Source organism: Neoarius graeffei, chromosome 27, assembly GCF_027579695.1.
Source record: "Neoarius graeffei isolate fNeoGra1 chromosome 27, fNeoGra1.pri, whole genome shotgun sequence".
Classification (NCBI taxonomy): Eukaryota; Metazoa; Chordata; class Actinopteri; order Siluriformes; family Ariidae; genus Neoarius; species Neoarius graeffei.
Window position 1 is genome coordinate 15,110,126 of NC_083595.1, and position 20,765 is coordinate 15,130,890.

A 20,765-nucleotide genomic window follows, 5' to 3' on the forward strand; every position below is an offset into this window, starting at 1 on the left:
ACCTTTAAAGTGGTAGGCATGTTGTGTAAATCAAATGGTCCTACCCCTCCATCATCCACTTTAATTCCAGCTTGTAATGCAACCAAACAGGACAAACACCAAAGGGGATGAATACTTTTGCAAGACACTGTATCTTTCATCTGGAACTGTGGTATCGCGTACCTTTAAAAAAAAGATTAAAGGTACATAATTGGAGCCTAATGATATTTTAAATGCAGCTTTGAAGGTCAATTAATGTCTAGGTCAAAGATACATATTAAATGTACATTACCATCTCAAGAATAAGGTACAATGGTACAGTTTACTGTACATTATTGTATTTTGGGGGTTCTGCTTTACATGGTGCTCCTGAAAAGATACTGTACCTTTTGGGCCTTGGGTATGATTGTTTACTGTTCAACTGTGACATGATATGGAATTTAGGTAATGTTTTTACCTCATTAATACTGATTCTCCCTTAAAACTTTGAAAATATTAACCTTTATGAACGCTGAAACCATCAGATGTATCAACATTCAGTGTAATTACCTGAATTATGTACAATTTTAAAAATTTTCTCACATTCGTTTCTTCTATATACAGGATTCGTGGCTATTCTTTATTGAAAGCTTTCTGAGCATGACATATCAGTTATCATAATACTCCAACCCAAGGCTTATCTATATTTTATTTCAGAATGTCTCTGTAATCTGTTTTTTTGTCATCTATAGTCTGCTTTTTTAAAAGTTAATTTAACTTAATATCTTCAGTCCAGGATTCCTCCCACAAATGATTTCAAAGTGGGTATGAAAGTGGAAACTTACGACCCTCGGAACTCTACCTCCGTGTGTATCGCCACTGTGATGGGACTGATGGGAACACGTCTGCGACTGCGGTTGGATGGCAGCGACAGCACCAATGACTTCTGGCGACTGGTCGACTCTTCTGATATTCAGCCAATCGGCACGTGTGAGAAGAGTGGAGACATGCTGCAGCCACCACTAGGTAGGATTCCCATCTGACACAATGTCCAAAATCATATTTACTCATTGATGTGGTGAGGTCCTGTTAAAAGACGTTCCTTGAAGGAAGGACCCAGTAGTGTCAATGCTTTGTAACAGTTAGAGGTAAAGCACTTCAATAGGAAGTAAGTACTTGATCCTGATGTATCTTAGCTTCATATCTGGTATCTATCCCTCTTAATAGTGATAGTGATTTGTAGTTGTAATTAATCTTTTTCTTAGGTTTCCGAATGAATGCGTCCTCCTGGCCCATGTTCCTGTTAAGAACGTTAAGTGGAGCGGAAATAGCACCAGCTTCGGCATTTAAAAAGGTGGGTGTATCTGGAAATAAAGGTGGTGGCACTGGTTTTATTTCCACTTTAACAGAAACATGCTGCTCATACCACCTGAAGCATCATACGATTAAATTTTTACACTAAATGCTAGTAATAAACTCATTTTTGTTAGGGATATATTACTTTAACACTTTCATGTATAGTGTCCACACTTACAGATATTCCATTTATGCCTTTTTGTTATGTTTAAGGAAAATCTCAATTAACTCTAAATCTCTTGAGAGCCTTATTGTAAATTAACAGATTTCTATAGCTCTCTAGACAATTTGTCAGTCTCAACCTTTATAAAATTTCAACATAAAAAAGTAATATAAAAATAAAAAAAAATTTAAGATTAGATTCTTAGCCTTAGACTCATCTCATCTCATCTCATTATCTCTAGCCGCTTTATCCTTCTACAGGGTCGCAGGCAAGCTGGAGCCTATCCCAGCTGACTATGGGCGAAAGGCGGGGTACACCCTGGACAAGTCGCCAGGTCATCACAGGGCTGACAAATAGACACAGACAACCATTCACACTCACATTCACACCTACGGTCAATTTAGAGTCACCAGTTAACCTAACCTGCATGTCTTTGGATTGTGGGGGAAACCGGAGCACCCGGAGGAAACCCACGCGGACACGGGGAGAACATGCAAACTCCACACAGAAAGGCCCTCGCCAGCCCCGGGGCTCGAACCCAGGACCTTCTTGCTGTGAGGCGACAGCGCTAACCACTACACCACCGTGCCGCCCCAGCCTTAGACTCGTAAAACTATTTTATTTTTGGTTGCTAATTTTTAAATGTGGTATTTTTCGTAAGATTTTCCCCTCCAAAACTGTGTATATTTTGTATGTTCAGAATTTTTCAAAAAATGAAGTCAAATAAAATGAATTTTAAAAAGATCTCTTGTTCAAGACCTGAATGTTAAAAAATTTTAGACATTGGAAATTTTCTTTAGATAGATAGAGAGATAGAGAGATAGAGAGAGAGAGTAGTCATATTGTTTTTAGTATTTTTTACTCATATTTTTAAAAAATATAAAAATTCCTACATCATGCAATTTTAAATAAATGAAATAGAGATAATATAAAAGAATCTAGATATGCATATAAATAATTTATGCATGAAAGGGTTAAGAATGTGTCTTTAATTCAATAATCAAAGGTATTTAATACTCAACATGTAAAATGATTGTCATAATATCCTAGACAAAGCATGTTGGAGCTTGTTTTGACTGAGAGTAGTGAGCAAAGTGTGCTACAGTAACATTAAGGCTTGTTTAGCCCCCAACCCTGCAAATACAAATCCCGACATATCTGATCTGCTTTTGGTTTCAGCAACTGGGCTTGAGTGTCAGCGGCTGATGTTAACAGTTTTGCAAGCTATTTGGGCCTAATAGTGTTTGATTATTGCCATATTCCTTGTAAATTTTAATTATAAAGAAGTAAATTTGATACATTTAGAATGAAATTCTCAGTATATTGTACTTTGGGCTAGAGATCCAGCACTCATATACCAGATATTCATATAAATGTTTATTAATGCTTATACACTTACCATCCACTCTATTAGGAACACTTATACACCTGCTGCTTGATGCAGTTATCTAATCAACCAATCCCTTGATAGCAGCACAATGCATAAAATCATGCAAATACAAATCAAGAGCTTCAGTTAGTGTTCACGTCAACCATCAGAATGGGAAAAACTGTGATTTCTGTGACGTTCACTGTGGTGTGGGTGTTGGTGCCAAATGGAGCTGGGTTTCAGTCACGTGACTTTTCTTAGCGGTTTTACCAGAAGTGAAATAGCTGGTGGTCTAAATGGCTGCCGTAGTGTAAACAACTAGCGATAACCTATCAGAATATGCTCGTAATCTAGAAGCCACTGCTCACTTTGGATATATTCAGAAGATTGCTCTGTGCAATGGAATCGACCCCTACAGTCTGGGAAAGAAGGATTTGTGAAACAATCTCAAAAACTACCCTTCAGTCGAGTTCCCCGACATCTCGAACTATCTGGTGTTGCAGACATCCTCCTACATCGCAAAACAGATGAAAGTGTGGAAGAGTATGGAGGATTACAACTTTTTTGTATGTGGCTGGGTAAAGGACCTCGCTATCAAGTCGCTGCCGAATGAATCCTGTGTTGTTTTTGCCCATGTAAGTTTTTTTTAAGCTTTTCGTTCACGTCTTTACAACAAAGCGCTGCAAGTGTAAACAAACAACAGTTCGCTTGATTCTCACTTGTGTTGGCTCTTATCTCTCAGGGAAATCATTCACAAAGCTCATCAGAAACCCCTTTAAAGACCTGGATCTTAGTTAAACAAGACGGAGAAGTGATCACGGCGCATTGTAACTGTATGGCTGGGTAAGAATTTTGTCGCAACCTTAATGCATATGGACTTTGTGAGGAGTGAGGAGGAAACACAGAAACTGCTGGGGATTTTAGCGCTTCGTGACTAAAAAAAGTACCGTAAAATAACGACACATAGCAAGAAAAGTACTTGGAAAACACTAAGGACATAGCTGAGAGGGAAATACAAACCTTTCACCAAGTGATCATTGCAAACTCGAGCATGCTTCGACTCGGCCCCCTTCGATTTCAGTCAGAGGTTCAAAAGCCACCTTTCTCAACATCTGTTTGTGAAATCTTGTGTTCGTTCAGCCTTTTTTATTAGTTCATGGGGAACCCTGAAAGGCGTCGTGCGGTAATTTCAGCAATCAGGCTATATCATGTGTCAAAATGTGGGGTTTGGTGGGTTATTCAAGCCCCTCGGTTTCCCGCGATCTCAGTGTCACGATGTGCCCGCTACAAGCATTTAAAGTTGACGCGCACAGCCAAATTTAGGCAGCCAGCCGTTAACTAGGTCAACTTATGTGTGACGTCATACCAGTAACCTCCCTTGGGTGATGCTGGCCTGTCGCCATGTTTTCTCTATAGCGTGCGTTTACCAGAGTTGTTTACATTGCGGATTTATTCAGTTTGTGGATAGTTTTGAACACTCAAAACACTATGAAATGATGTATTAATATTCTGTGATACAAAATGCCTAATCGGTGTATTGTGTTTGGCTGTAACAACAAACACTGAACACTATTTGTGACTGTTGTTATCAATGGATCTGATTTCAAGGTCATGGCTAGGTATTGATAGAAAAAAATATTTAAAAAAAAAACACGTTTTAAGTGTTTCTATGTATCAATCATTAATTGTACAAAAATGATTTTCATACATTTATGTATTTGTCATATCTTTCTTTGTCACATGAAGTGTTGTCTTGATAACATATGTGGCACATAATTTTAGCAAATGGATGACAGAAGATTAATTGAAAGATTTATGCCACAGAGCTGCCTTTAACTAATAATTATCACTTATTACTGACGATTGTACGTTTACTAAACAATACAATACAAAGCTCAATACCCCCAGCCTATAACATACTGAATATCAAGTTAAAATCAACCGCAATAAAAGGAAAATGATGAAAACTGGAATATCAAGGGGTCTACTGTATCAGAAGGCCCACTGCATTTCGCGAGATCGCAAGCTGTCAAGTTGCTAGAATTCAATCTTTCTAGCTATACTTTCACCCCCTACAGCTATCAGTATTACACATAATCATAGATTAATCACACAGCATTCTAATTCAAGTGAAAATGGTCTTTAAAAATACACACAAGTAGTGATTTAGTCAGAGAAACCAACCAAAACAAGTCTTCAAGTCGCCGGTCTTCTTCATTCTCGTCTTCGTTTCTGTCGTCGTCAGAACTGTCCTCATTTTCTTCTGAAGATGAGCGCTCAGGTTCAAATCTGTAATGGCCTGGTCACACCGCCCAAACTTTGCTGGAGCGTTCCTTGAACGGTAGGGAGGGGGAGCCGAATTTCGACAACGCTCGTCACCGCGCACAAAATGGGAAAAAAATCGAAAACGCGGGTGTTGGCTTAGCGGTGCACCGCTGAAGCCGGCGTTGGTTTAGCGGTAGCGAGCGGTAGCGAGCGTTGGTTTAGCGGTGACGCGAGCGTTGGTATAGCGGCGTTCTGCGCATGCGGGCTTTGGCTCGGCGGGGGTATAAAGTTGGTTTAGCACCAATCATAGGAAGTCTCTCAGCATCCATGGTGATACAGTTTTACTGTAACTTTGAGTAAATTCGATATAGATGAGGTCTGAACTCAACGGCAGCTCGATTCCAAATGAGCTCCTGGTCCATTTCTCCCCGTATTTATAGCCAAATTCTGGTCCCGCTCCGACACCTCTATACCAACGCCAAACTAAAGTTCATCGCCGCCATGGATAGCTGCTTCAACGCCCGACACCGTTCCAGCAACCCCGTGTCCGCTCGTAAAACGCTTACAGCCGCTCCACCGAAGTTTGTGCAACGTTTAATCGCCGCCCGGGCAACGCTGGCGAAGCAGCGGTGGTCCAGCGTTCAAGATTTCTGCGTTGTCCTAGCGGACCCAAGCGTCCACGAACTTGCGTCTAGCGGTGCCAAACTTTGACTGGGCGTTGGTGGAGCGGGGGTGAACTTTGCCGGGGCGGAAAATTGCCCCCTCCTCACCGCTCGCAATATTTTGTGCAGCTCAAAACTTTCGGAGCGGTAGGAGGGCCCCTCGAGAAACATCAGCGGTGGCCAAGCATATACGGCGTTGCTTTAACGGGGGCCAACTTTTGTTAAACGGTGGTGAACGGTTACGAGCGGTGATGAATTTTTTTCACCGCTCCAGGAACGCTCCAGCAAAGTTCGGGCGGTGTGACCGGGCCATAAGGCTGGATACCACCAGGACATTCAGCTGTCAAAATCTCTACTTGTGGGCCATTTTCTTCTTCTGTATCGGTAAAATCAAAGCTAATTTCCTCAGCATCGCTCCTATTTTCTGGTGTGTCCGCCATTGCAACTGCACCGAGTGGTTACTGGTATGACGTCACGCAGCTGTTCCATTGACCGAGAGGGGGCGCTGCGAACGCGGGAAATTTCAAGTGATGGGCATGATCAAATAAGGACCGATTACAACCGCGGGAAGCTTTTGAAAAATCGACGGTCAATTTATTTCAAATCTCGAAAGCATTCTGGTGCAGAATAATGCGACTTTTATCGCCGCTGCGTGACGCCTTGAAGAAACTTTGATCAGTTTTACAGTTTGATCGATTCAAACAACCTAAAACAACACAAGCGTGAGGCATTTTTCATGCGAGCAATGTACCTTCTCCGTACAAACGCTTTGTCAACTGAGCTTTGGTAGACCACCAGCTAAAGTTTTGAATAACTAATGAGGTGGATGTGACATCACGTGAAACCCAGCAATTTCAGAAACTGCTGATCTCCTGGGGTTTTCACACACAAGAGTTTCTAGAGTTTACACAGAATGGTGCGAAAAGCAAAAAAAAAAAAACATTGAGTGAGTGACAGTTCTGTGGGTGGAAATGTCTTGTTGATAAGAGAGGTCAGAAGAAAATGGCCAGATTGGTTCGAGCTGCCAGGAAGGATATAATAACTCATCACTCCTTACAACCATGGTGATCAGAAAAGCATGCAACAGCAGAAGCCCACATTGGGTTCCGCTACTGCCAGCCAAGAACAGGAATCTTAAAATCAAGAACAAGTTCCTATTAAAGTGGCCGGTGAGTGTACAGTGGTAATAGTGTTGATTGCTATTCAGATATTTTGGAATATATACACAGTAGCCCTCGACTGAGCCATTGTTAAGATTGATATCAGTGTTACATCTATTTCTTAGTGAATTATTTCTTGTTTTTGATTTGTTAGGAGCCACTGAAACCATTGCAAAACCACTTCAAAGTTGGTATGAAGCTAGAAGCAGTGGACCGAAAGAACCTGTGCCTGATCTGCCCCGCCAGCATCGGAAAGGTGCGTGGAGACGAAGTTTTCATCATGTTCGACGGCTGGCGTGGAGCCTTTGACTACTGGTGCAAGTACTACTCCAGGGACATCTTCCCCATCGGCTGGTGCCACCTGACCAACCACACCCTCCAGCCACCTGGTACCAACTGTGAGTATATTTGCTTTCCACTAGATGGCGCAAAAGCTTTGGTTTTCCTTTCAGTTGTCAAGGCTTAACCTAATCCTAATCCTAAATTTGTTTAAAATAAACATATCAGTTGCAAGGAAATTGTAATAATGAGAAATTATAAACAGTCGACTAAGAATTTTAAAAAAGTTTAGTGTTCTCCAGAACAATACTCTAACATCAAATAATTACTCTTAACATTAACGTAGGTAATTTATTATTGGTTTATATTGCTTGAAAGGGCAGAATATTGTTTCGTCACCAATAATTTGAAAGTTTAACACACATTTGGGGTGAGAGAATATACAGTGTCTTGCAAAAGTATTCATCCCCCTTTGGTGTTTGTCCTGTTTTGTTGCATTACAAGCTGGAATTAAAATGGATTTTTGGGGGATGAGCACCATTTGATTTACACAACATGCCTACCATTTTAAAGGTGCAAATTGTTGTTTTATTGTGACACAAACAAGAATTAAGATAAAAAAAAAACAGAAATATGGAGTGTGCACAGGTATTAACACCCCCACCCCCACCCCCAATACTTTGTAGAACCACCTTTTGCTGCAATTACAGCTAGAAGTCTCTTGGGGTGTGTCTCTATTAGCTTAGCACATCTAACCACTGGGATTTTTACCCATTCCTCAAGGCAAAACTGCTCCAACTCCTTCAAGTTAGATGGGTTGCGTTGGTGTACAGCAATCTTCAAGTTATGCCACACATTCTCAATTGGATTGAGGTCTGGGCTTTGATTAGGCCATTCCAAAACATTTAAATGCCTCCCTTTAAACCACTCCAGTGTAGCTTTAGCAGTATGTTCAGGGTCATTGTGCTGCTGGAACGTGAACCTTCGTCCCCTCTGGCTGACTCAAACAGGTTTTCCACCAGAATTGCCCTGTATTTAATGCCATCCATCTTTCCTTCATTTCTGACCAGCTTTCCTGTCCCTGCAGATGAAGAATATCCCCACAACATGATGCTGCCACCATCATGCTTCACTGTAGGAATGGTTTTCTCAGGGTGTTGGGTTTGCGCCACACATGCCATTTCACATGATGGCCAAAAAGATCAATTTTAGTCTCATTTGAACAGAGAATCTTCTTCCGTGTGTTTGGGGAGTCTGCCACATGCTGCTAGGCAAACTCCAAGCGTGTTTTCTTAAGCAATGGCTTTTTTTCTGGCCACTCTTCCATAAAGCCCCACTCTGTGGAGTGTACGGCTTAAAGCGGTCCTATGGACAGATGCTCCCATCTCTGGATCTTTGCAGCTCCTTCAGTGCTATCTTTGGTGTCTTTGTTGCATCTCTGATTAATGCCCTCCTTGCCCGGTCTGTGAGTTTTGGTGGGCGGCCTTCTCTTGTCAGGTTTGTAGTGGTGCCATATTCTTTCCATTTTGCTGTAATGGATTTAATGGTGCTCCCTTGGATATTCAAAGTTTGGGATATTTTTTATAACCCAACCCTGATCTATACTTCTCCACAACTTTGTCTCTGACCTGTTTGGAGGCTCCTTGGTTTTCATGTTGCTTGCTTAGTAGTGTTGCAGAGTCAGGGTCCTTCCAGAACAGGTTGATTTATACAGACATCATGTGACAGATCATGTGACACTTTGATTGCACACAGGTGGATCTTAATCAACTAATTATGTGATTTATGAACTGAATTGGTTGGACCAGCTCTTATTTAGGGTTTTCATACGAAAGGGAGTGAATACTTATGCACACTCCAGATTTCTGTTTTTTCCATCTTAATTATTGTTTGTGTCACAATAAAACAACAATGTTCACCTTTAAAGTGGTAGGCATGTTGTGTAAATCAAATGGTGCTAAAACCCCAAAAATCCATTTTAATTCAATTTTGTAACAGCTTTACTATACATCATGTAAGGAATAAAAAAAACTCAGGGGTGTGCTGTTAGAGGTAACTGATTAACAACGAGGTGGCGTGATGTGGCCCAACATGAAGTAGGGTTATTGTTCCTACTCTGAAGGTGATACAGTATTTCTCTAGAAAAAAAGTTTTATTCCTCTTATTCTACAGCAATTCACCCATGATACCGATTTCTTTTAATTAAACACTTGAAATACAGTTAATATTGTCAGTCAGTTCTTTTTGTTATTTGCATTATAGCAGCTCTAAGCAGTCATTCCATCACCAGTCTCTCTTTATTTCTCTCTTGAAGTTAATAAGAAAAAGAAAATGCAGCTTGTCATGTTACCGAAGTATTGCAAAGTCCTGAACACTCACATCACAACGCGCTAACACTGAAGACTCCTTCCAGAAGGATAAATAAACATGCCCTTACAGAAAATTTTACTGTACCAACAAGTACACATTTTAATATTTTGTTTTGTGCATATGGAGCGTCCACTTTACAAATCTGTGTCTAAAGTTGTTACTTTAGAATCAATAATGCGTTAGAACAAGCGCAGACTTGCAGCTGAATGTCAGAGATGCTTTTATAGGAAATGAACCAATACCTTCTGACCAATTAGATGTCCGTTATTAAGCTGTTTCAAAGCCTTGTGTTGGTGTTAATATGCTACACTATGCAATTTTGCATTGATTTGTTAATATATAGAATTTAAATGATGGTTATAGTGGAGGAGTTATATTAATGGTATATACACATACCGTAGTCTACCAGTCAAAAGTTTGGACACACCTTCTAATTCAATGCTTTTTCTTTATTTTTGTTAATTAAAAGACTCTTCATGTCTTAAAGTAATGATGGTTATCGTTTCTCTTTACTCAGTTGAGCGGTGCTTGACATAATATGGTTTACGACAGTTGTGGAATAGGGCTATTTACTGTATTGTCATTGTTTACTATTTACTGTTTGATCTCCAATGCATTAAGAAGGCAAGAAACTAGTCCACTAATTAACTTTTGACGAGGCACATCTGTTAATTGCAAAGCATTCCAGGCGATTATCTCATGAAGCTGGTTAAGAGAATGCCACTAGTGTGCAAAGCGTCATCGAGGTAAATGATGGACACTTTGAAGATTCTGAAATATCAAACATTTTATTTACCACATAAGTCCATATACGTTTCATATGTTTTTTCATAGTTTTGATGTCTTCAGTGTTGTTCTACAATGGAGAAAATAGTCCAAATACAGAAAAAAACCTATGAACAAGTAGAATAGGTGTGTACAGGTTTTGACTGGTACTGAAGTGTATATATATATATATATATATATATATATATATATATATATATATATATCAGTAGCGGCTGGCTTTTGTAAAAGTGAGGGAGGAAGGAATGCTTGGTTGAAGGTCACGGGCCCCAATGCGACCGCACCTGCTGGACCGGCTATAGTTACACGCACGGGTTGAGTTGATAATAGTTGAAAAACCTATCATTTTAACGGGGTGTGTACACTTTTTATAGCTGCTGTACACATTACTTTCAGGTGTTCAACACATCTTTCTCTTTCAAAATTCTCTCAAAATCTTCCGTATTTAATGAAGCAAACCTGGCGGCCATGTTTGTAGCTCAGACCATGGAAGGGTTTTGCAAGCAAAACATTCACCACGTCCTCTGTTTCCATTACTTTATTCATAGAATATTTATAACATAGTCAATCCACTTCCACCTCGCCGTTCTCACTCTGACTGCCGAAGTGCCCAAGTCACCGGATCTAGAAGTTAAGTTTGATAAGATAACCCCTCCCCCCAGGCAGCTAAGGCCTCTACTTATTGGTTCATTGCGCAACTAGGGCTGCAGCCTATTGGTTGATATTTTGTAGCACTTGTCAGATCTCTTAGCTAGTCCCACCCTCTTAGAGGAGGATTTTCCTCCTCTCTCTCATTGAAGTCTATGTTAACCACGAGCCGCCAGTGCCGGAGACTGTTTGAATCGGAGTGAATGGGAGCCGAAGGGAGGAAGATCCTCCGTGCAGTAATTTCTAATAGCGAGCGATAGGGGGTGCTAATGTAATTTCACCCAGAGAAACAAATATAATGTACATGTCGTATTTGGCAGTAAAATAGTAATATTCAAGGACAGCAATTCATTAAATTGGTCAAGACAATTTCAACTTTTTATTCTTAGAATTTTTAAGGAGGATCTTCCTCCCTCTCCTCACTGGAGAAGCCACCTGTGATATATATATATATATATATATATATATATATATATATATATATATATATATATATATATATATATATATATATATATATATATATATATATATTGGGCGGCACGGTGGTGTAGTGGTTAGCACTGTCGCCTCACAGCAAGAAGGTTCTGGGCTCGAACCTCACGGCCGACAGGGGCCTTTCTGTGTGGAGTTTGCATGTTCTCCCCGTGTCCGCGTGGGTTTCCTCCGGGTGCTCCAGTTTCCCCCACAGTTTAAAGACATGCAGATTCGGTACAATGGGGGCCACTGTAATTGGCGCAAGCTGTTGTGGTTTCCCATGCCATGATGTATGTATATATATATATATATATATATATATATATATATGTATGTATGTATAGATCTTCCTATGGCAAAAGCTAATTAAATTAAATATATATATATATATATATATATTAGATAGATAGATAGATAGATAGATAGATAGATATCTCCATTATCCGCAACCACTTATCCCGTGCAGGGTCATGGGCAAGCTGGAGCCGATCTCAGCTGACTATTGCTGGGTTTCACGTGACGTCACATCCACCTCATTAGTTATTGGAAACTTTAGCTGGTGGTCTACCAAAGCTCAGTTGATAAAGCGTTTGTACAGAGAAGGTGCATTGCTCGCATGAAAAATGCCTTATGCTTGCGTTGTTTTAGGTTGTTAAACGAACAACCTAAAAGTGAACGAAGACAGGATTTCACAAAAAGACATCGAGAAAGGTGGCTTTTGAACCTCTCACTGAAATCAAAGGGAGCCGAGTCGAAGCACGCTCGAGTTTGCAGTGATCGCTTGGTGAAAGGTTTGTATTTCCCTCTCAGCTATGTCCTTAGTGTTTTTTCCAAGTACTTTTCTTGCTATGTGTCGTTATTTTACGGTACTTTTTTTAGTCACGAAGCACTAAACTCCCCAGCTGTTTCTTTGTTTCCTCCTCACTCCTCACAAAGTCCATATGAATGAAGGTCGCGACAAAATTCTTACCCAGCCGTACAGTTACAATGCGCCGTGATCACTTCTCCGTCTTGTTTAACTAAGATCCAGGTCTTTAAAGGGGTTTCTGATGAGCTTTGTGAATGATTTCCCTGAGAGATAAGAGCCAACACAAGTGAGAATCAAGCGAACTGTTGTTTGTTTACACTTCAACTTGCAGCGTTTTGTTGTAAAGATGTGAATGAAAAGCTTTAAAAAAAATACGTACACAGGCAAAAACAATACAGGATTCATTCAGCAGTGACTTGACATCGAGGTCCTTTACCCAGCCACATGCAATAAAGTTGTAAGCCTCCATACTCTTCCACACTTTCATCTGTTTTGCGGTGTAGAAGGACGTCTGCAACACCAGATAGTTTGAGATGTCGGGGAACTCGACTGAAGGGTAGTTTTCGAGATCGTATCACAAATCCTTCTTTCCCAGACTGTAGGGGTCGATTCCATTGCACATAGCAATCTTCTGAATATATCTAAAGCGAGCAGTGGCTTCTAGATTACAAGCATACTCAGATAAGTTATCGCTAGTTGTTTGCACTACGGCAGCCATTTTGGTTTGCTAAACCACCAGCTGTTTTACCAGAAGTGAAATCACTAAGAAAAGTCACGTGACTGAAACCCAAGAATAGGTGAGAGGCGGGGTACACCGCAAGTTGCCAGATTATCACAGGGCTGACATATGGAGACAAACAACCATTCACACTCACATTCACACCTATGGTCAATTTAGAGCCACCAATTAGCCTAACCTGCATGTCTTTGGACTGTGGGGAAAAACCAGAGCACCCGGAGAAAACCCACACAGACACGGGGAGAACATGCAAACTCCACACAGAAAGGCCCCCGTCAGCCACTGGACTCTGAATTACCAGAGGCCAGAAACTTTCTCAGACATATTTTTTAATGATTGCATTATTAACTGCATGAATGCAGCATGAATACAGTGTATGTGTATCAGTTATAAATCACTGAGCTTTGCATGTGGGTTGTTTATTAAGTGTGAGTGCCATCACTATTAGTGCTGTAAACCAGGTACACTACTGTCATATTCTGATAACTGTTCTCATCAGGAATTCATCATGGTTGAGTATATCATGACAAATCTCATCTCATCTCATTATCTCTAGCCGCTTTATCCTGTTCTACAGGGTCGCAGGCAAGCTGGAGCCTATCCCAGCTGACTGCGGGCGAGAGGCGGGGTACACCCTGGACAAGTCGCCAGGTCATCACAGGGCTGACACATAGACACAGACAACCATTCACACTCACATTCACACCTACGGTCAATTTAGAGTCACCAGTTAACCTAACCTGCATGTCTTTGGACTGTGGGGGAAACCGGAGCACCCGGAGGAAACCCACGCAGACACGGGGAGAACATGCAAACTCCGCACAGAAAGGCCCTCGCCGGCCACGGGGCTCGAACCCGGACCGTCTTGCTGTGAGGCGACAGCGCTAACCACTACACCACCGTGCCGCCCATCATGACAAATGATCTTTAAAAATTTTTTCTACGTTTATGGTTTTGAAATGACATAAGCATGAGTATAATATTAAGTGTTGCCTTAAAACATGTTAAAGTCGGACACATGACTGGCCTTCGAGATTGAAATGTGGTTGGAATAATCTCCGTTAGAAGAATATTTAATGCTAATGGTTGTAAAAAGGTTAGATAAACACTTATAAATCAACATTGAAATTTGAATAAGACCCATTCATCCATGTTGAAAAGTAAAACGATATCAATGTTGATTTTACTTTCAAAATTGAAACAAAATTCAACCTTGATCCATGATGTTGATTCGCCAGTGAATAAATACCGAAATCTCCAGAATCATAGATAACAATCAGAAATATCACAGGGTCAAAAGTCTGAAAGCATAAGAAAACATTCTTGTATTATTTTCAAATTTAATTCAACAATTTTTATTACAACTTAGAAAAGTACAATCTTTCAAATATTTACTTGAATCTCAGAGTTTCTTAATGTGTTATGTCTCCTTTTTGTACTCGAGCTCTACCGATTTGTACAAAACCTTATAAGCCATTTTAGATCAAATCCATCTGAGTGTCATGAAGCATAAGAAAAATTTATTTCAATTTTAAATAATAATTTTTAAAAATTGCAGATTTTCAGTGTGGTCTGAGACTTTTAGATCCCACTGTATGTTTTTGAATGGTTGAGTGAAAAAAATGACAAAATGGTCCAAAATTTCCAATGATGAATGAATTGAACAAAAATTAAAAGTTACTTTAAATAATAATAAAAAAAACCCTACATGAGAAATAAAATGAATGAAGATAAAATACCTCATCAGGAGGTAACTTACAATACAGAATGTATAATACACACTCATAATTGCAGTTCTTTCCTGTTAGTTTTTATCCCCCACTGGCCGAAAGGCCCGAAGGGAGATTATATCATGGTGATGTCCGTCTATCCATCCATCCCAGGAAGGGTTCTCCCCCTTCTGAAATCAAGTCGTCTTACAATTTTTGGAGGAATTTCATGAAACTTGGCAGGATTCTTTGTTATAGGTTGGTAATACGGATATTGTAATTTCGTTAAATTGGGTCACATTTTACCAGAGTTACAGCCCTTGATTTACAAAATTATACTTTGACAATTTCATGAAAGTGTGTTTTCCTTCTGAAATCAACTCCTCTCACAATTTGTGGAGGAATTTCACCAAACCTGGCAAAAGGCATTGTTATATGACGGTAATATGCATATTGTGATTTTTAATTTGTTTGTGAAAATTTTACCAGAGTTTTGACCCTTGATGAAATAACTTGTACTTTGACAATTTCATGAGAGTGTACATTCTTCTGAAATCAACTCCTCTCACAATTTGTGGAGGAATTTCACCAAACTTGGCAGAAGGCTTTGTTATATGACAGTTATACACATATTGAAATTTCGTTTAATTTGGGCAAATTTTACCAGAGTTATGCCCTTGATTATTAACAAACTTGTACTTTGGCAGTTTCATCAAGGTGTGCTTGCTTTCTGAAATCAACTTCACTCACAATTTTTATCCCCACTGGCCAAAAGGCCCGAAGGGGGATTATGTCATGGCGATGTCTTCCCATCCGTCCGTCCATCCAGCCGTCTGTCCGTCCATCCCAGGAAGGGTACTCACCTGGTGAAATCAACAACTCTCACAAGTTTTGGATGAATTTCACAGAACTTGGCAGGATTCTTTGTTATTTGTCGGTAATATGCATATTGCAATTTCATTCAATTCATTCGTATTTTACCAGAGTTATGGCATAGTTGCCAGCAGGGGATATTGCGCTCTCAGAGCACTCTTGTTGCTGTAGCCACTGATTAAAATTTATAGTAATTACTGAATTACACAATATGCTTTAATTCAACCCCATTTCCAGAAAAGTTGGGATATTTTCCAAAATGCAATAAGAATAAAAATATGATTTGTTAATTTGTGTGAACCTTTATTTAACTGACAAAAGTACAAAGAAAATATTTTCAATAGTTTTACTGACCAACTTCATTTATATTTACAAAATACAATTAAGTTAGAATTTGATGTCTGCAACACACTCAAAAAAAGTCGGGACAGAGGCAAAATAAGACTCAAAAGTTCATAGGATATTCAAGGAACACCATTTTGGAAGATTCCACAATAAGCAGGTTAATCGGTATAATGATTGAGTATAAAAGGAGCAGCACCAAAGGCTCAGTCTTTGCAAGCAGGGATGGCTCATGGATCACTCCTTTGTGCCAAAGTTCATGAGAGTTAGTCAATTCAAAAAGAACATTTCTCAATGCAAGATTTTAGGTCTTTCAAAATCTACAGTACATAATACTGTGAAAAGATTCAGGGAATTCAGAGACATCTCAGTGCGTAAAGCGCAAGGTTGGAAACATTGTTGAATTTGCGTAACCTTCAAGCCCTCAGGTGGCACTGCCTGAGAAATCGTCATGCTAATGTGACAAATATAGCCACATGGGCTTGGGAGTACTTCGGAAAGCTGTTGTCACTTAACAGAGTCAGCTACTGCATCTTTAAATGCAACCTGAAAATGTATAAAGGAGGAAGCCATTCATCAATTCTATGCAGAAACAACGCTGTTTTCTCTGGGCCCCAACACATCTCAGATGGACCGAAAGACAGTGGAAATGTGCTGTGGTTGGATGAGTCCAAATTTCAGCTTGTTTTCGGGAAAACCATATGTTGAGTTCTCAGTGCCAAAGGTGAACACAACCGTACAGTTTGTTATCAGAGAAAGGTGTAAAAGCCAGCATCTGTGATGGTATGGGGGTGCATCAGTGCCCACAGCTTGGGTGAGTTGCATGTGTGTGAAGGTACCATTGATATATTGGAGCAAATATTGGGATTTTAGAGAGACATATTCATCAAGGTGATGCCTCTTCCCAGGAAGTCTATGCTTATTTGAGCAGGACAATGCCAGGACTCATTCTGCATGGGCTACAACAGTGTGGCTTCATAGACACAGAGTGCGTGTGCTTGACTGGCCTGCTACTAGTCCAGATCTGTCTCCTATTGAGAATATATGGCGCATCATGAAGCGGAGAATCACGCAATGGCAACCACGGACTGTTGAGCAGCTGAAGTCTTGTATCAAGCAAGAATGGACAAAAATTCCAATTGCAAAACGGCAACAATTCATATCCTCAGATCCCATACAATTAAAAAGTGTTATTAAAAGGAAAGGTGATGTAATACAGTGGTAATAATGCCTCTGTTCCAACTTTTTATCCCCCGATGGCTAAAAGGCCCGAAGAGGGACATGTCATGGCGATGTCCGTCCGTCCATCTTTCCGTCTGTCTGTCCCGGGAAGGGTGCTCACCTTCTGAAATCAACTCCCCTCACAATTTTTGGAGGAATTTTCCAAAACTTTGCAGGATTCTTTGTTATATGTCGGTAATATGCATATTGTAATTTTGTAAAATTCAGTCACATTTTACCAGAGTTACAGCCCTTGATTAACAAAATTATACTTTGACAATTTCATGAGAGTGTGTTTTCCTTCTGAAATCAACTCCTCTCACAATTATTGGAAGAATTTCACGAAACTTGACAAAAGCCATTGTTATATGTCGGTACTATGCGCATTGTTATTTTGTTCAATTCGGTGGCATTTTACCAGAGTTGTCGCCCTTGATTAACAACCTTGTACTTTCACAAGTTCATGAAGGTGTGCTTGCCTTCTGACATCAACTCCTCTCACAATTTTTGGACGAATTTCTTGAAGCTTGGCAAACAGCCTTGTTATATGATGGTAATATGCATATTGCGATTTAATTTCATTTGTGAAAATTTTACCAGAATTTTGACCCTTGATTATTAACAGACTTGTACTTTGGCAATTTTATGAGGGTGTACGTTCTTTTGAAATTAACTCCTCTCACAATTTGTGGAGGAATTTCACCAAACTTGGCAGAAGGCTTTGTTATATGACAGTTATACGCATATTGAAATGTTGTTTAATTTGGGCAAATTTTACCAGAGTTATGCCCTTGATTATTAACAAACTTGTACTTTGTCAATTTCATCAAGGTGTGCTTGCTTTCTGAAATCAACTTCACTCACAATTTGTTATCTCCCGCTGGCCGAAAGGCCCGAAGGGGGATTATGACGTGGCGATGTCCATCCATCCATTTATCCCAGGAAGGGTACTCACCTTCTGAAATCAACTCCTCTCACAATTTTTGGAGGAATTTCACGAAACTTGACAGGATTCTTTATTATATGCTGGTAATACGTATATTGCAATTTTTTCACCAGAGTTATGGCCTAGTTGCTAGCAGGGGATATTGTGCTCTCAGAGCACTCTTGTTTGAGTGTGTTGCAGGTATCAAATTCTCATCTCATCTCATCTCATCTCATCTCATCATCTCTAGCCGCTTATCCTGTTCTATAGGGTTGCAGGCAAGGTGAAGCCTATCCCAGCTGACTATGGGCAAGAGGCGGGGTAAACCCTGGACAAGTCGCCAGGTCATCACAGGGCTGACACATAGAGACAAACAACCATTCACACCTACGGTCAATTTAGAGCCACCAATTAGCCTAACCTGCATGTCTTTGCACTGTGGGGGAAACCGGAGCACCTGGAGGAAACCCACGCAGACACGAGGAGAACATGCAAACTCCACACAGAAAGGCCCTTGCCGGCCGCTGGGCTCGAACCCAGGACCTTCTTGCTGTGAGGCGACAGTGCTAACCACTATACCACGGTGCCACCAACTTTGTTTATAATTACAAAATACAATTAAGTTGGTCAGTAAAACTATTGAAAATCTTTTCTTTGTACTTTTGTCAGTTAAATAAATGTTCACATGAATTAACATATCACATATTTTTGTTTTTATTGCATTTTGGAAACTATCCCAACCTTTTTGGAAATGGGGTTGTATGAATAACCAGTAAGAGACGTGAATCTGTCACACTTGGATCTCTCTCTCTCTCTTCTGCCTTTCTTTCTTTTTTCTGTTCTTTCTTTTTTCTGTTCTTTCTAGCCTAACAAAAAGAGCAGATCACTTTATCACTTGCCATATAATTACTATACACATCAGCCATTACTTTACACGTTCAGAGTTGTGATTATGAGAGGATGTGTGTTTTTAAATGGATTTGATTTTTTTGGGGGGGGTGGATTGATACTTTATTTTTGCATCATCAGTTACAAGAAGTTTATTTTAGCATGCTTTAAATAACTGCTTTAAAATCTTATCGAGGCTCGAGGCATCGTGGTCACATCTTTTTGTTATTGACACACCCCGAACTTAGAAAGTCTGGGCTCATAGAAAAAAAAAAAAAAAGAGTTCCTGAGTTGTTAGGGGCTCCGTAAAGTCGGACATTGCGGAGGTGATAGGACTTGAAGGCAGTGTTAATAATCTGCATTTTGCTCTTTCTGCTTGATATATTCCTCATGTTTCTCATTAGTGTTTCACTCTGTCTCTTGTCAGGATGTCTGGGATTTGTGTTGAACTGACCCTGTGAAAATACTGTACTTATCTCATATCTTTAGACACTTAATTATGATATGCATATATAAAAGAATTCCCTTTCAGAGATGAATATTCTCTAAACATAGAGATTGTATGTGTCTATGGAGTCATTAGAGCCATGGAATGGCATTTTGATGTTCCTGTTAGAATATACTGTTGAATACACTCTCCAGCCACTTTAATTGGAACTTGTTCTTGATTGTAAGATTCCTGTTCTTGGAACCCAATGTGGTCTTCTGCTGTTGCATGCTGAGCCACTTTTCTGCTCACTACGGTTGTAAAGAGTTGCTATGAGTTGCAATATCCTTCCTGGCAGCTCGAACCAGTCTGGGGTGGGTTTCCCGAAAGCCTCTTAAGGCCAAGAGAGCCTTAAATTACGTCTTAAGATCCATCGTCAAGCTAACGTGGTTTTCCTGAACAACATAGTAGCCCAAGTAGTCCTTTAGGTTGCACGGAATTTACTAGAGACCCGGACAACTCGTTCAAAACAAAGAGTGACTCGCTCACAGCTGAATACACAGACTGCACATGCGGAGGGACGCTCACAGTCAACGGGGGAAACTGGTGTTGAATCTGCTGCTGGTGTTCAATTATTTTTCTTATACATTGCATGGACACTGAGTTAATTATTAAATAAATATATGCAAAACACTATGAATATATTTCAATATGTTATGTAATTACGTATAGCCATCAGAATGTCACATTTATATCACTACATTTTAATGAAATTAAAATTATAAGGGAGAACATTGCCCACTCTGCACTGTGGATAACAGTTGAAATAATCCTGACTGCATGATCGGGGGATAACAGTGAAATGACCAAGCACAGGGAACACATTTACCTAATTATTTAGCTTATTATTATTTGCTCATTCTTTCACGTGAGCATTTGTTCATTTAATTAAAAACACGCTTGGAATGAAAAAAAAAATTGTCCAAAAACGTAAAATAGTTTCATTAATTAATTACCACATTATATATGTAATGCCTCCAGATGATACTATATATTATTTTATTTTAAACACTTTATATTTCATGAGATTTTGGTTAAAAACAAATGCCATGTGACCTTATCGACTGGATTTAGCAACTAATAATGCCTCCAGCAACGACAGTACGATTGCCTTTAGCAACTACTAATGCCTGTATTGGGGACACACATTGCAAAGATGCTCTTTGTCCTGTTGTTCTTTAGAGCAACATACGAGTGAGTTCGGGAAAACCATGTACAGAGAGAATGTTCATTGCTTAAGAGAATCTCTTAGCTCGCGCTTTAGCCCTAAAGAGCAACGT

At 39.9% G+C, this 20,765-nt stretch overlaps 1 protein-coding gene across 1 annotated transcript in view; it reads left to right on the forward strand.

The window, feature by feature from the left end:
- Positions 1-770: 770 nt before the first annotated feature.
- scml2 (Scm polycomb group protein like 2) overlaps positions 771-20,765 on the forward strand; it is a 56,948-nt gene continuing 36,953 nt past the window's right edge. The window contains exons 1-3 of the mRNA XM_060911114.1: positions 771-984; positions 1,224-1,312; positions 7,088-7,331. Coding sequence (XP_060767097.1) covers positions 786-984; positions 1,224-1,312; positions 7,088-7,331 — 532 coding nt within the window. The 5' untranslated portion in view covers positions 771-785. The remainder of the gene's footprint in view (positions 985-1,223; positions 1,313-7,087; positions 7,332-20,765) is intronic.